Raw genomic sequence first — 13,890 nt, forward strand, 5'->3', positions numbered from 1 at the left:
GGACACCTGTTCTACTGAAAGTTATGAGCATTGCTGTGGAAACACTTACAGTGGCCTTAGACTTTGTAGAAGCCTTAGACCACTGTGGATACTGAAGCCCAAGAGCAATTTCATATCCCAGTTTGAAAATACTTCTCATTATTCTTGGTATCTTGTTAGCCAGAAGAATGCTGTCAATATTAACTTGATTTTTTCATTCTTTGTACTGAATATTTTAATTTATGCCTAAGATATGCTTTTTCTTGCTTTTATGAAGCCATAAAGGCAAAGGTTTTTAATTTCTTTTTCCAAAACAACAGACACCATCTGTAATTCTCTAGGGAATGTATCCTGTATTAACATACGATCATTGCGGTTTCAAGTGTCCTACACAACAGACTACATACAGATTAAACTAAAGCTGACTAGAATAAAATACTGAAAAAAGGTGAGCCATGATGGGGATCAACACGTTGCTGGCAGTAGATCTGGCTAATGCAGCTTGTAAAGATGTCTGTGTATCATCATCTACTGATTTGTATTTCCTGTTCTTCACACCTTCTGTACTGCTGCTATTTTCTCTGTCCTCTTACTGGGCTGCCCTGATTCTAGATCCTTTCTTTTCTGCTCAAATTCTCTTGGAAGGGTAAATCATAATTTTGTAAAACTGTAATTTCTATTTGTATATATTACATTTCTATACATATGCATATATGCATACACATATCACTTTTATTTGCCCGAGAACCTAACACTAATAGCAAAGTGGGGGAGGAAGGAATTACTACTCATTCTTGCTATGCAGGATATGTAGAACAGTTACAGCCACCATCATCACAGAAACTCTAATTCATACTTCCAATATTATTATGTTACTTCTTGTTTTCAAGTCTTCTTTAATTTCACAGATTAGTTGAATTCAGGCACTGTTTTGTACAAATGGAAAACACAGTAAGATCTGTCAATGAAAATAATTCTCTTCATATTCCTTTCTCCTTGTTCCAAAGATTATAAAGAAACTTCCTTCATCAGTTGTTAGAAAAATATCCTAAGTAGGAAGTGCTTCCACTCTGTTGGCATTTCTAGCCTAAGTATTAGAAACGTGAAACAAGATGAAATGAAGTGGAACAGCAAAATACCCCCACCCCCTCCCCCCAAGCTACATAATGAATTCCCTATAAGATAGGATTTTTTTTATTTTTTTTTTTTTTACCTTCAGCCATTTATCAACACACTTGGCATGGAACTCGTGGTTACAGGGTAAGACTCTAAGTAGCTGCCTTGACTCAAAATCACACATGCACACCACACACCTAAAAAAGACAATGAAGTTCAAATGTATCTGCTATGTAAGAACAGCAAATAAGTATTCCATACAAAACTTCACACGTACAACTGCAACATGGTAGCTCTTTTACCCCTTGGGTAAAAGTTATCTCTACCTGTGCTTGAAGATGTATAGTGTGGCAATGTAAACTGAGAATTGCTGCTGTTTTTTTTTTTTTTTCCTGTGTTTTCAAATTACAAAGCAAGTAGTCCTGCTCACAGGAGTTAACAGACCCAACCAATAGAACAGGTGTTTAATCAAAATTCAAAATGGCAGGGATAATGATCTATAAAGTTCACTCGCTACTGATACTAGTAAGTCACACTGAGGGTCACTGAAACCAGAATATCAGAGAAAAATCCTTACGTTGAAGTTCAAACATTAGACAGCATTTGGTACTAAGTGATTTTAAATACCTTTGTATCTATACTGGCCCTTCCACTTGGTTGTGAAGATCTTTCAAACACAATAAGCTAATGGGTTTTAAAAGTAAGGAGATGCACTCTTAAATTACTGACCAAGCTCTATCAGAGGCACTTGAAACTTCAACACTTGAAGTTATTTTAACACAGGCTAAATACCAAGCTGACAATGTCACTTTAATGTCTAGCATGCTGAACAAAACCTAGAACAACTTTCTTTCATTTTAGTTTTTTAAACGCTGAGGAACTAAATTGAAACATAGCTAAATGATGTGAGAATAGATAGAGATTTTAAAGTAAAGATAAATAGTATTTGATCTGGAAAGCCATCAGACAAAAAAAAGAAAAACTATTAACTGACATGATTGCTTGTAAAGCCCTTCTGGCCTAGCTGAGGCTGCAAGTTAAAGAAATTAAAATATAGCCACCTAAATTATGGACCTTGAAAGAGATCAATGTACTTACAATGTCTGTTCTGACTGGTGGTTGTTTGGATTGAACCTATAGGATGGAAGCTGTTCAATGTCGCCCTTTGTCAATCCTCGCGGTTTGGCTTCTCCCAGACGTTCTGCCAAATTCAGCAGTGCCTGCAAAACATGGAAACTGGACATTTAAAAATTCACTGCTCAAACAGGCTCTGGTTCCACTAGAAGTGTGGCTGGCTTTATACCTCACTATCCCAGCTGGTAGCACAAAACACCCTTCTATCAAGAAATGTTTAGAATCTTAGTTCTCCCCTACAACACAAGCCCCATGGAAAGTCTTTCAGAATTCAACCCTCTATTCTAATTATGTAAGATGTTCTCTTTGGGATTCCAAAACCGCCAGGACCCAACTTCCAATTAGTCCTGTGGCTGTATGCACAGCTTAGTAAGCATTTTGCTTCTGAAGGATCCCCTCACCCCGCTATGAAATTAATACTGCTGGTAACCAGGAAAAATTTAAAAATTTGCTTCCTAAGAATACATGAGTCTGGTCTTGTAAGGACAAGTTCAATGGGACAAGTTCTGATTCCCATTCCACATCTTGGGCTAGCTGAATTGAAATATGGAGATTTTATCCTAAACCTGGAAAACAAATACATACTACCAAACCTCAAGCACTTTTTTTCCCTAAATTTTACGTCCATTTTCTATGAGCAAGCAGTGCAACTAAAAGCCTCTCATGTAAATAATAATTTGCACTCTGTCATGTATGTAACTTGCACTCCTTCACAAGGGACCTAGGAAAAATATCACTATAAACGTGATGCAGAACCAAGGCATAGAAAAGTTAAAAGACTTGGTGAAGGCTGCAAACTGTACTGATCACAAGATTTCTAATACTGTCAGACCTAGGGCCCAAATTCTCAGATATAAGATGATGCTTCTTCTGAACTAGCACAGAAGTTATTACAGACATGCTCATTGTTAAACTGAAAATGTGCATCTACACAGAGCTTAAGGGGTGCAAAGGCAAAGAGATGCAAAAGTAAGGCTTGATGATGACTGTTTGAAGATAAATCGAATGGAATTCTGCAGTCTCAGAACCAGCAAAGACACAACAGCTGGGACTGCCTTGTAATTATCCAGGATATTAAAGAAGGTTCTACAGCTATAGATGTGAATTACTGTACCCTCCTGAGGGCCAAGAAGAAAAGGCAGTAATTATAAACATTACATTTAGATTAATTATTCCTAAAACATTACCACTATTCTGTATTAACACTATTCTGCAAATTTACCCACATAAAACCAGTAACTTACCCCGTTCTTTTGGAAGTGCTTCACTTCTGTTTGGTATTTAAAATCAATTAAAGCAGAAGAGTAGCATGTAGAACATAAAAGCTGAACAATTTAATGATTACTAGCCTGGAAGGGTGGACTCTGGGAAAGAGCAATAGACAAAAAATAAAGCTAAGCACTTCTAATATCCAGTATTGCAAAAAAATATGAAAGGATGGTTTCTGGATTCTCCCTTCACAGTCATTAATTTGAGAGACAAAAGCAGGATTAAAAACAAAATATAATTAAATTTTATGTATTGCTTGAGCTAACATCTATTCTTTAAACGTAGTTGTAGTTCGCACACCAACCTCATAGTTTTCTACCTCTCCATCTTCCACATCCAACTCAAAGCTGAAAGCTGGTCCAACTGAAGGTGGCACTGGGAGCATTGATCTACCATGAGAGCAAACAATGATAAGGTTCAGCATCTTGCTGAAGGAAAGCGCAGAAATATCTGGCAGAGGTAAAGCTACCTTATTGGTCCCTCTCAAATCAACAAGTTCTCAGAACTAATAAAAATGTTAAGTTTGAAGTCAAGAATAGACATTTGAAGTGAAAGAGTCAAATGAAAAAGCTAACTCTGCCACTTTTTGATACTGAGAGTGCTGCCTTTTTAACTGCATGCATGTCTCAATTGATACTTCCAACCAGGCTCGGCATTAGTACAAATCTCTTGATTATCACAGATTATGGAACACTAAAACAATGAATTGATGTTCTGGTTTTAAGTATGTTTTATTTCTTTAGGTGGACAAAATATCAACAAGGATAAGGAATCCTAAATTCACTTAGCTCTCCAATACAAAAGCTTTGAAACTTTCGTAAGCCTAAAACACACAATGAAGATAAGCAGGGTATTTTACTGGACCAACTTCCATACTGAAGGCAAGCACAAACTCACTTTCTCACATGCTGTGATGTTGGTCAAAGCAGAATCTCTTCAGATATAGAGGCAAGAGAGAGATGTTTTTCTGATTTTATATTCAACAAGTGTTTTTACCCCCCAAGATAGTCTTATGGGTCAAAACTTAACGCACAGACATAGAAATCACAAATTCACAGCACTAAAATATACTAAAATCACGCTGAAGTCATCAGGAATTACTGTGCCACATCGTGTCCTCAATGGACAGGCAAGAAGCTATGACATTGCTCTCAGACTTTAAGATGCGAAATTGAACAACTTCACTGGATCAGATTTCTGGTGCCATTTTCATGCCACATCTGAAATTGCATAGAGAGAAACTACAGATCTGGTGCCAGTGTTTGATTATGTCCTTGTACCTTTGCCACCAGAAAATAATCTTTGTTTTCCAAACATTTCATAGTTATTTCCAAAACAGAACACAGAAGAGTAATGAATCTCATGTCATATACCCAAACTCCCCCACAGAGGGTCTACCATAACATACTACAGATAATTCCTGTAAGTTAATTGTCCCACATATTTTCCAGAAACAACTAATCAGAGGCAGAACAGAAACTGAACAGCTGTAACTGATTAGCAGTTCAGCCAATAAAGAGTAACATATCACAGAAAGCTCCCACCCTTGTGTTTCATAATTAAGAACCAAACCAAATGAATTTATTCCATAAGTGAAGACTCCTAGGACTTTATCCTACAGTGTAACCATGCCTCTGTAAGAGTATCCAAGAACCAAGTTTTAAAAGTTGTTGAAGATTTTATGAAGAGTTCAGAAACAAGAGGCTACTGTGCCTCAAAAACCCTACAAAACAAAATTGGACAAAATTGTTCACTTATATTTTTCCTTGTTCAAGGGTGTATGTTATTCAAAATAGGCTGAAAAATGTACACAGAAATTGAAGTTTTCCTCCTCTCTGAGACAGCTGAACTATGCCTGTTCTTGGGCAGAGTCCAACCATAAAAAGTGGAGAGATTCTTGTTGAAAGTCATGTGACTTCTTAGTAACCTACATGGAAGCAAATGTACTTTGAACTTACAGCACGTAAGGTAATAGGCTGGGATGGTAGGGGTGTGGTGGTATTGGCTGCTGTGATCGGTATCTGCTGCGCCCTGTGAGTCTTCGAGGCATAAAAGGTGGGTAAGGCTGCAAGAAAGAAGAAAATAAGCTTCAACTGGAACTTGTGGAACTGGAACTTGTGTCCAGTTCTGGGGCTCCCCAGCACAACAGAGACATGGACATACTGGAGAGAGTCCAACGAAGGGCCGCTAAGATGGGACTGGAGCATCTCACATATGAGGAAAGGCTGAGAGAGCTGGGACTGTTCAGCCTGGAGAAGAGAAGGCTCAAGGGGATCTTATCAATATATATAAATACCTGAAGGGAGGGTGCAAAGAAGACGGAGCCAGGCTCTTTTCAGTGGTGCCCAGTGACAAGACCAGAGGCAATGGGCACAAACTGAAACACAGGAGGCTCCGTCTGAACATCAGGAAACACTTCTTTACCATGAGGGTGACCGAGCACTGGCACAGGTTGCCCAGAGAGGTTGTGGAGTCTCCATCCTTGGAGATATTCAAAAGCTGACTGGACATGGTCCTGGGCAACCGGCTTTAGGTGGCCCTGCTTGAGCAGGGGGGTTGGACCAGATGACCTCCCTTCCCACCTCATCCAGCCTGTGAGTCTGTGATTCAACATTTTGTTTTCTTAATCATGAAGTAAAATTAAATCTGAGTATTGAAATACACTTGCAATAAAGCATTATTAAAAAAATCCAGCCTCTGCTCAAATCCAAAAGATCCTCAGCCTCAACTGGAAACAATTCCCATCAATAACACACAATCATACCATTCCATGTGGAAAAGTAGTAATACACAACAGAAATCCTTGCAAGCTCTTGTGTGCTTAGTCTACATGCAGACTGGTTTGGGAAACAGGATTTGAACAGCTGACTCTCTTGCAAATATAAAAGCCTGGGCTTTAGGCCTTGTGCTATTATGCAGGCTTGTGCACAAGCAGTTGAGTAAAGAAGCCTTTTAAAAAAAAAAAAGGATTTAAAAGAAGATTTTAAAAAACCCTCTTTTTAAAAAAAATCTTTTAAGCAGTGGTGTATATTTACATTTATATTAAAGAAGGATTGAAGCCTTTCAAGTGTACATGTAGAATTTAATCAGTACGATTTCTGCAGCTGAACTACGCCTAAAGAGACAGTCAAGCCTAAATCTTCAATGTGTTCTTTCCCTGGACAAAGCAGGGCTCTATTGTCATACTTTTTTTCATTTGCATGCTAAGCTTTTTACTTGTATATTTAAGTTTTCATTCTAATTGTTGAAAATTCCTTCCATTACCTATTAAAATGGGAACATACATGGTAAAAAATTTCCACTTAAATGCAAACTATATTTTTTCAGAAATATTCAAGGTACTAAGATTTTTTTAGTAATTTTTAAAACGGAAATTCATGTACCACTATTGAATTCATATTTGAAGGCCTTTAGACTTTTTTTTTTTGAAACAAAGAACACTCAAAGTCTTCACTGACATGTTTTTCTTCTTCCATGATTGAAATTTAAGAAAACACAAAAGACCAATATCATCAATGACTAATCTAAAACCTCCTAACTTTACAATGAAACATTATTAATAGGTAGCCATGGTCATACATAAAATTTACATATGAATATAAACACAATGCAAAAGATGCAGGGTCTTTTTCTTGAAACGAAGATCTCAAACTAGATATAGCAAATATCAGTTTTACCGCTTTGTGAATTCTGCAATCCAAAAATATAATTAGAAACTGTTGTGTTCACTGAATTAAAAAGAATCAGAAATGCAGGCATTCCACCATAATTTTAATATAAATAAAATTTCATAAAGATTTAGGATTCCTTTATAAAAGACCATATGATTACTTGTAATATACCTCTATTCTACTCCTCAGTGATATACAACCCAGAAGTGAAGCATCAGAGAGGACAAATGCTATATAATCTGCAAAAGCATGGTACTTTGTTCCTTATTGACTTTAAAGACTGAACTTGGAAATCAAGAAAGCTTCACTAAAACCACAATGTTTGTGATTAGACTGTAATTCATCTAACAAGCATATTGAATAAAACTTCATTGAAAATCTGTACACCTTTAGTTTAACAATGAGCTGAGTATTTTTTTTAAATGGTGGAGACTTATTTGAACCTAAACTGTAGCAAGCATTTAACTAGGTTATGTGATTTCAAGGAGACTAATTAAAGAGAAGTTATCTGTATATTCTGTAGTCACAGGGCCTAAAGTTTCATTCTAATTTAAAATTTTAAATAACAATATGCCTCTAAAACCTTCTGTCAACTTGATGCACAGGTCAAACATCAAAAAAATTCAGAGCCTATACTTGACTTCTAGTTATTTCTTCAAGCTCTACACAGGCAGGAGAGGTTTAAAAAGCCAAACAGAACACACAAACAACAATAACAAAATCTCAGAGCTAATGTAATTGCAGATTGAAGTGCACCACAAAGATCCTACAGGTAACACTGATACTGGACATACCACAGAAGCACAAAATTCAGCGCAGACTTTATCCTGCACCAGGTTTAATTTTTTTTTGTGGTGCTGCAGTTGAACTGCCTGTAGATCCCCAGAAAGTTGGCTTAAAGCAAGCTTGGCTGTCTTTGTAACATGGTGCAGTCTAAATTATGGAAGCACTCTATAGAACTGCTTGCCTGCAAATTGTGAACACTCTGGAGAACTATTTTTAAAGCATTCTAGCTTTCCTGACTTGTGGAAACTCAACACATGAGGAAGAGTTAGCTAGAAGTGACAGCAGGCAGCTTTTCTAAACTGTACTAATTAGTTTCTACCGTAGAAGTCTGGGACTGTGTGGCAACATGGAACATTTTCTAAGTAACTGCTACGACACTCTGCAGATAAAGTTAACAGAAATAATTTGCTGATATCATTAAGTTACCCTTAACTTGATTAAAACAAGCTTAAAGAAAATACCACAGTATCCAGCTATAGCCAATAACAGAATACAACTGCAAGAAGTGCCATTTTCCAAGAAAAGGTACTACAGAATAAAGATCAAGAATGCTAATGCAGCATAAATGAGAATGTAGCAGAGAACAATACTTACTACACCAAATGACACCTCCTGGTGTAAAGGATCGTGGGTTAAGAATTGGAGAGGAGCTGAGGGAGGCAATGTTGGTGGATGAGCTGAGGGAGGGTATGTAAAACCTCCTACAGGAAGATGTTCTCCAAGCAGTTCTACTTCATTTTCTATTCTTTGAAGTGGCTAAAAAAAAAAATAAATAAAAAAAAGAGATAGGCTTTGTTGCAATAATAGAGATGCAGTTCTTCCCCAATAAGAACTGCAATCCCAGCTGTATATTCTGAGCTGCTGTGGTCAATTTTACAGGCTAAAAAATAAACCATAACAAAAGTACAGGTATAACCGTACTCAGTTTCACATAGTAACTCTGTGAACAATTCCTGTATCATTAACACTACCAAAAGGAAAGACAACACTACACATTTGATATAAATTCACCTTTTTCAGCTAGCCATGCTTATAGACCAGGAATTTATGCGATCTAGCAAATATAGGAGTGGCTGTAATTTCCTGTGTCTTGCATTTTTCAGGACAAGTATTTGCTCTCCTTCTTGCCAGGCTGCTCTCACTGTACAACTATGCGAGAGAAAAAAATAAACAACCATAGACAAGAACTGAAATTGTGCCAGAAAATCTGAAAAGTGGAGAGGAAACATGGCGACTGCAGTGGATTACACTGCTAATGATATTCAAGCAGATGCTTTCTTAGGAGCGTCATGCAAGTAGTCCTACTAAGAACACCCAGTCCAGAGATTTCAGAAGCATGAGATTCCAGTTCAGTATTGTCATCTACTCAACTGTAGTACATCAGTCAGGCCCAAAAAGCACTCAAGAAATATCCAGGAATTCTCATTGTTTCAGTCATACACCTTTCTATTCCTGACACTGAATTCCACCATTTCAAGAAATTCAGCTAAGAAAGCCACCTTGCAGAACCAAAGGAATATTCTGTTTCCCTGTTACGCAGAGCAAATTTCAAACACAAGGTACTCTTAAACCACTAAGGCACAAGCTTTTTGCCAGAGCTGAAAGTTGACAGACAAGCCTAGTCAGTAACCTAAGTAATCCAAGCTAAAACCCAAGCCTGTATGTTTTCTAAAGGAAAGCGTTACAAAGATTACCACTGAAAACCATATTTTCCCAGCTATTCTCCCATAATCATGAAGTGATTACAACCCTATCCACACCCGAGACATGGCATGGAGCAGTCTCAGCAGTGTTTGTAAGTAGCAAGAAGTAACTTCTTTTCTCTTTCTGCATTAGTGAAATACTGGCATCTTCTAGTCAGAGGGGCAAACAAATGGACACAAGTATACAAATAACCCCACAGTAATTGCTGTAGGCCAGAACTGAAAATCCAATTTCCCCCCAAATCCAAAACAGGGTCACATTTTCCCATATTTGCATAGTCACTATCACTAAGCCAAGTCTGCTTAAGCAGAAGGCATCAATAACTTTCATAAACGAAAAAAAAAACCAAAATGAGAAAGGGAGACTGTAGGCTCCTGAATATGTCTGGACAGCTATTATGTTCTAGGAAAAGCACTGGTCATTTAAAAATTAACCGAGAAGTAATACAAAAGAAGCATGTAATGAAAGTAACATTTGTGCTCTTTTCTCTCTCTGCTAAGCTTTTCTCTGAGATCACTACTGCACTACACAATCTCCTCTGGATTCTCTTGTGCTTCCTGGGAAAGAAATACCTGAAGGAATAGTTGGTGAAGCAAGTATCTGTCAAAAAAGATGTATAACAGCTAATGTAATCTGAAGAGAAACACAGTGAACTTTAAAATTAATTTTTCATCTTCACACTAAGTGGTTACAGACTTGCCAAGGAAGCATAAGTGCAAAAAGCTATTACTTTAAACAAAAACCTTCTGTTTCCTCTATCAGGTAGCAGCACTATTTGCCAATCCAGCCCCACCAATTCTACAGAGAGGAGGGTACGAAGCATTACTTACCGACCGTGACTGCTGTGCTTGGAAAGGAACAAACTGTCCTGGAGGAGGCAAGTGAGGAGGGTGGTGTGGAGAGATGTGAGGAGGATGCAAAAGGAATGGGTCACTAGAAAGGAGGGGTGGAAATGCTGCATATGGTACAGGTAGGTGCTGGACTGAGCACGCCTGAAGCATCTGAAATAAAACGAAAACAACAGATTTTTGTCTCTAGCACAAACACTTACTATGGAACATTCTATATTTACTATGGAAAGATATCATTAAAACAAAGCAGTTCTCCTGCCTCCTTGGAAAAGCCTCCAAACCACACATAAATAGTAACTCATTCAAATACACAAGGAACAGTGATTAGTACAGAACAGGCTCTAGGAGTACCATGGTGTGGTATCTGCTATGTTCAAAGTAGCTCTCACTTCTCATGAGGTCAGTGGGAGTTAGGGTTTTCAATGCTCCAGGATTAGACAGACACTGCTAAGTGATCAGCAGATACATTACCCTAGTTAACTTTATTTTCCCCGCATGCTACCTTCAAAACAATATGCCAAAGCAACCTTGCAACCATTTTAAGCTCTAAATGGAGCTGAGGGTCTCCCCACTGTCAAACTGTGCCTTAAAACCTCTGTTGCCTCATATACTAAGAATAATTCATAAGCTTTGCTCAGTTCTGCACTTTGAGGGGAGCCTCATGCTCTGAAGGCGGCTACCTAAGTGACAGCTACTGTGGGAAACAGCCTTTTTTTTCTCCTCTTTGAAATTCCTCATACAAAAACAGCTTTGGGGACTAAAGTTTGAACGCTAAAGTGATGAAGGCACTGCAGCGGACCAGGAATGTGCCTTGTGGAACTGTTCAGTTTTACTTCCAACTCTAGATAAGAAAGAGCAAGAAAACCTGCATTCTTTTCTTTTTGCTCTTTGATCCATCACTAGAATGTCAGGCATTTCTGTTACATTTTTGACAATTAAAAGAGCCGTTAATAAGGTACTTGTTATCAAATCTTACAAAGAAAAAGGACCCAGTTCTGATCTCTCACTTTTTTTCTTTTCAGTCATGTCACACCACATATATTGTGTATACTGACTGTAATGGCGTAAAATGGTAAAAGAAATCTAGTTTAAAATCAGATTACAGTAGTGGAACTATCACCTCAATTACTGTGATCATGACCAAACATAAATCTTTACATGCACTGAAACAGTAGCAGATTAATTTGATCTGACTACTATTTTTTCTTAAATGCTGACTATTATTCACCCTCAGCTACTACATCATTTTTCTAAAAAAGAAATACAACAGGCAAGTGTTTCTATTATTAAAATACATTTTTTATTGTAGCTTACTAAATTGAAAACTGTTCTCTGAAATAGCTGAAGATGAATTTGCAGGTAGAACATCACAGTGTTCCTTAAAACATGCGGTACTTTGTGGAACGTATTAAAATCCAATTTCATCCAAGATTCTGCACGATAAAGATTACCATAGCGCCAATATATGTTTGGAATGACCTGTGCTATGCCCATGGCACTTTTTAAGTTACAGCAAATGAGACTGCACTATCTTTGAGGTGGAAAGAAATAAAAACTGTTCATTCATTCAGGCTTTGGAAAAAATGTTTCTCTCACATACTCTCACTCCTCTGTGATATGTTATCACAGAGGCAGTACCACCATCACTGATTGGCTCCGCCTTGGCCAGTGACGGGTCCATCTTGGAGCCCACTGGCATTGGTTCTGTCGGACATGGGGGAAGCTTCCAGCAGCTTCTCATAGAAGCCACCCCTGTAGCCCCCCCACTACCAAAACCTTGCCATGCAAACCCAATACAAACTCCATGAAGCAGGGCATTTTGAGACTGACTGGCTGGTGAGCAGATTTGCAGAAAAGAGTTGGATTCTGGTGGACACATCAAATAGGAGTACACAAGAGCCACAGTGTACTCCTGCAGTCAAAAAGGCCTACTGCACGCTGGGCTGCGTTACTAAGAATGTAACTAGTAAGTCCAGTGAAGTGATTCCATCTTTCTATTTGGAACTTGTGAAACTGTATCTCAAGTCCTGTGTCCAGTTTTGGCTTCCCCAGTGCCAAAGAAAGACACTGACATAGTGAAATGAGTCCACTGAAAGACGTGATGACCAGGAGCTTGGAGCACACTACATAAAAGAAGAGGATGCAGAACTGGATTTGTTCTGCCTTAAATAAAGAAGACTAAGCCAAGACCTTACTACTGCTTCAGCTACTTAGTAAGAGTGGAAAGGCAGAACATGACTCTTCCTTAAAGGGCAAAGTGAAAGGACAAGGACCAATGGGCCCAAGTTGCAGCAAAGAAAATTCAGATACACGGAAGAAATTCTTCACCACAAGGATAGTCAAACACTGGGAACGGAGGCTTAGAGGGGTTGTGAAATCTCCATCCTTGGGAACTGGTACTGCTCTTAGCAAGTGACCACCAGATGACCTCCAGAGCCTCCTCCTACCTTACATTATTCCTCAATTCTGTGACATAATAGAAGAAAGCATGAAGTCTGCCTGCTGACGTTACACAAGATCAACCTTAATTCTTTATATTCATTTGTACTGCATCCATTCTCTCAACACACTTGATTAACTGTTGTACATTCAATCTAAACAACCCAGTTAGAGCTTTACTCCTGTACATATTTAAAAGACAGCTAATTGTTGAATTATAAAGCATTTTATTAATTGCACAGATAATATAGCTGTTCAAAGCAGAGGGTAAGATTACTAGTATCTGTTGTTTGGATTTCCCTAAGCCCCAATATAGTTTTAGCTTTTTCTCTGTTGTTCTTAGGACATGTTGCTTTCTTGCCTTGCTTAATTTACTACACAAGTATCATTCTGATCTCTGGGCACCCAGTCTGAGATTGATTTACTCCAATAACACCACCACTAAATAGAAGAAAAAAGTTGTCTCTCATCCTGTCTCAGGGATACACACTGACTCATGTAACAGATTTTCACAAATTTGAAACGTAATGGGAAATATTGCCCACAAATATTGCAGACTGGCCAGCAGTATGCTGCAGACCTTGTTGTCTTTCATTGGGATAAATGGCACCTGCACGTGAGGAATGCAAATTACCCTCACTCTTCAATGAGCAGCTGAAAGAAATAGGCGGTCGCATCAAGGGTTTTGTTTCAGTGTCATAGGCTTGTTCATGCCCTCAGGTCACAGAATGTGCAACAGGAAAAGTTAAGTTACATACTGCTGGCAAATGCACAGCTGGCAGAGACCGATGTTTCTACCAACATTATAAACTGTTACTGGACACTATATATAGCTTTTATGTATGATGCTACAGATTTATACTAGAAAAAAGAGGGGAAAAAAAAGCTGTGAGTCTTCCAGCAGGTTCTGCAACCTTAATCTGTACAGCTGAAACTTCTTG

At 38.2% G+C, this 13,890-nt stretch overlaps 1 protein-coding gene across 1 annotated transcript in view; it reads right to left on the reverse strand.

Annotated features, from left to right (window-relative positions):
* RNF38 (ring finger protein 38) overlaps positions 1-13,890 on the reverse strand; it is a 124,328-nt gene that overhangs the window by 4,933 nt on the left and 105,505 nt on the right. The window contains exons 6-11 of the mRNA XM_059833438.1: positions 10,490-10,660; positions 8,550-8,711; positions 5,457-5,563; positions 3,803-3,887; positions 2,194-2,315; positions 1,193-1,292 (exon numbers count right to left, since the gene is read on the reverse strand). Of these exons, the coding sequence (XP_059689421.1) occupies positions 1,193-1,292; positions 2,194-2,315; positions 3,803-3,887; positions 5,457-5,563; positions 8,550-8,711; positions 10,490-10,660 (747 nt within the window). The remainder of the gene's footprint in view (positions 1-1,192; positions 1,293-2,193; positions 2,316-3,802; positions 3,888-5,456; positions 5,564-8,549; positions 8,712-10,489; positions 10,661-13,890) is intronic.

This window comes from Gavia stellata, chromosome Z (genome assembly GCF_030936135.1).
Source record: "Gavia stellata isolate bGavSte3 chromosome Z, bGavSte3.hap2, whole genome shotgun sequence".
Classification (NCBI taxonomy): Eukaryota; Metazoa; Chordata; class Aves; order Gaviiformes; family Gaviidae; genus Gavia; species Gavia stellata.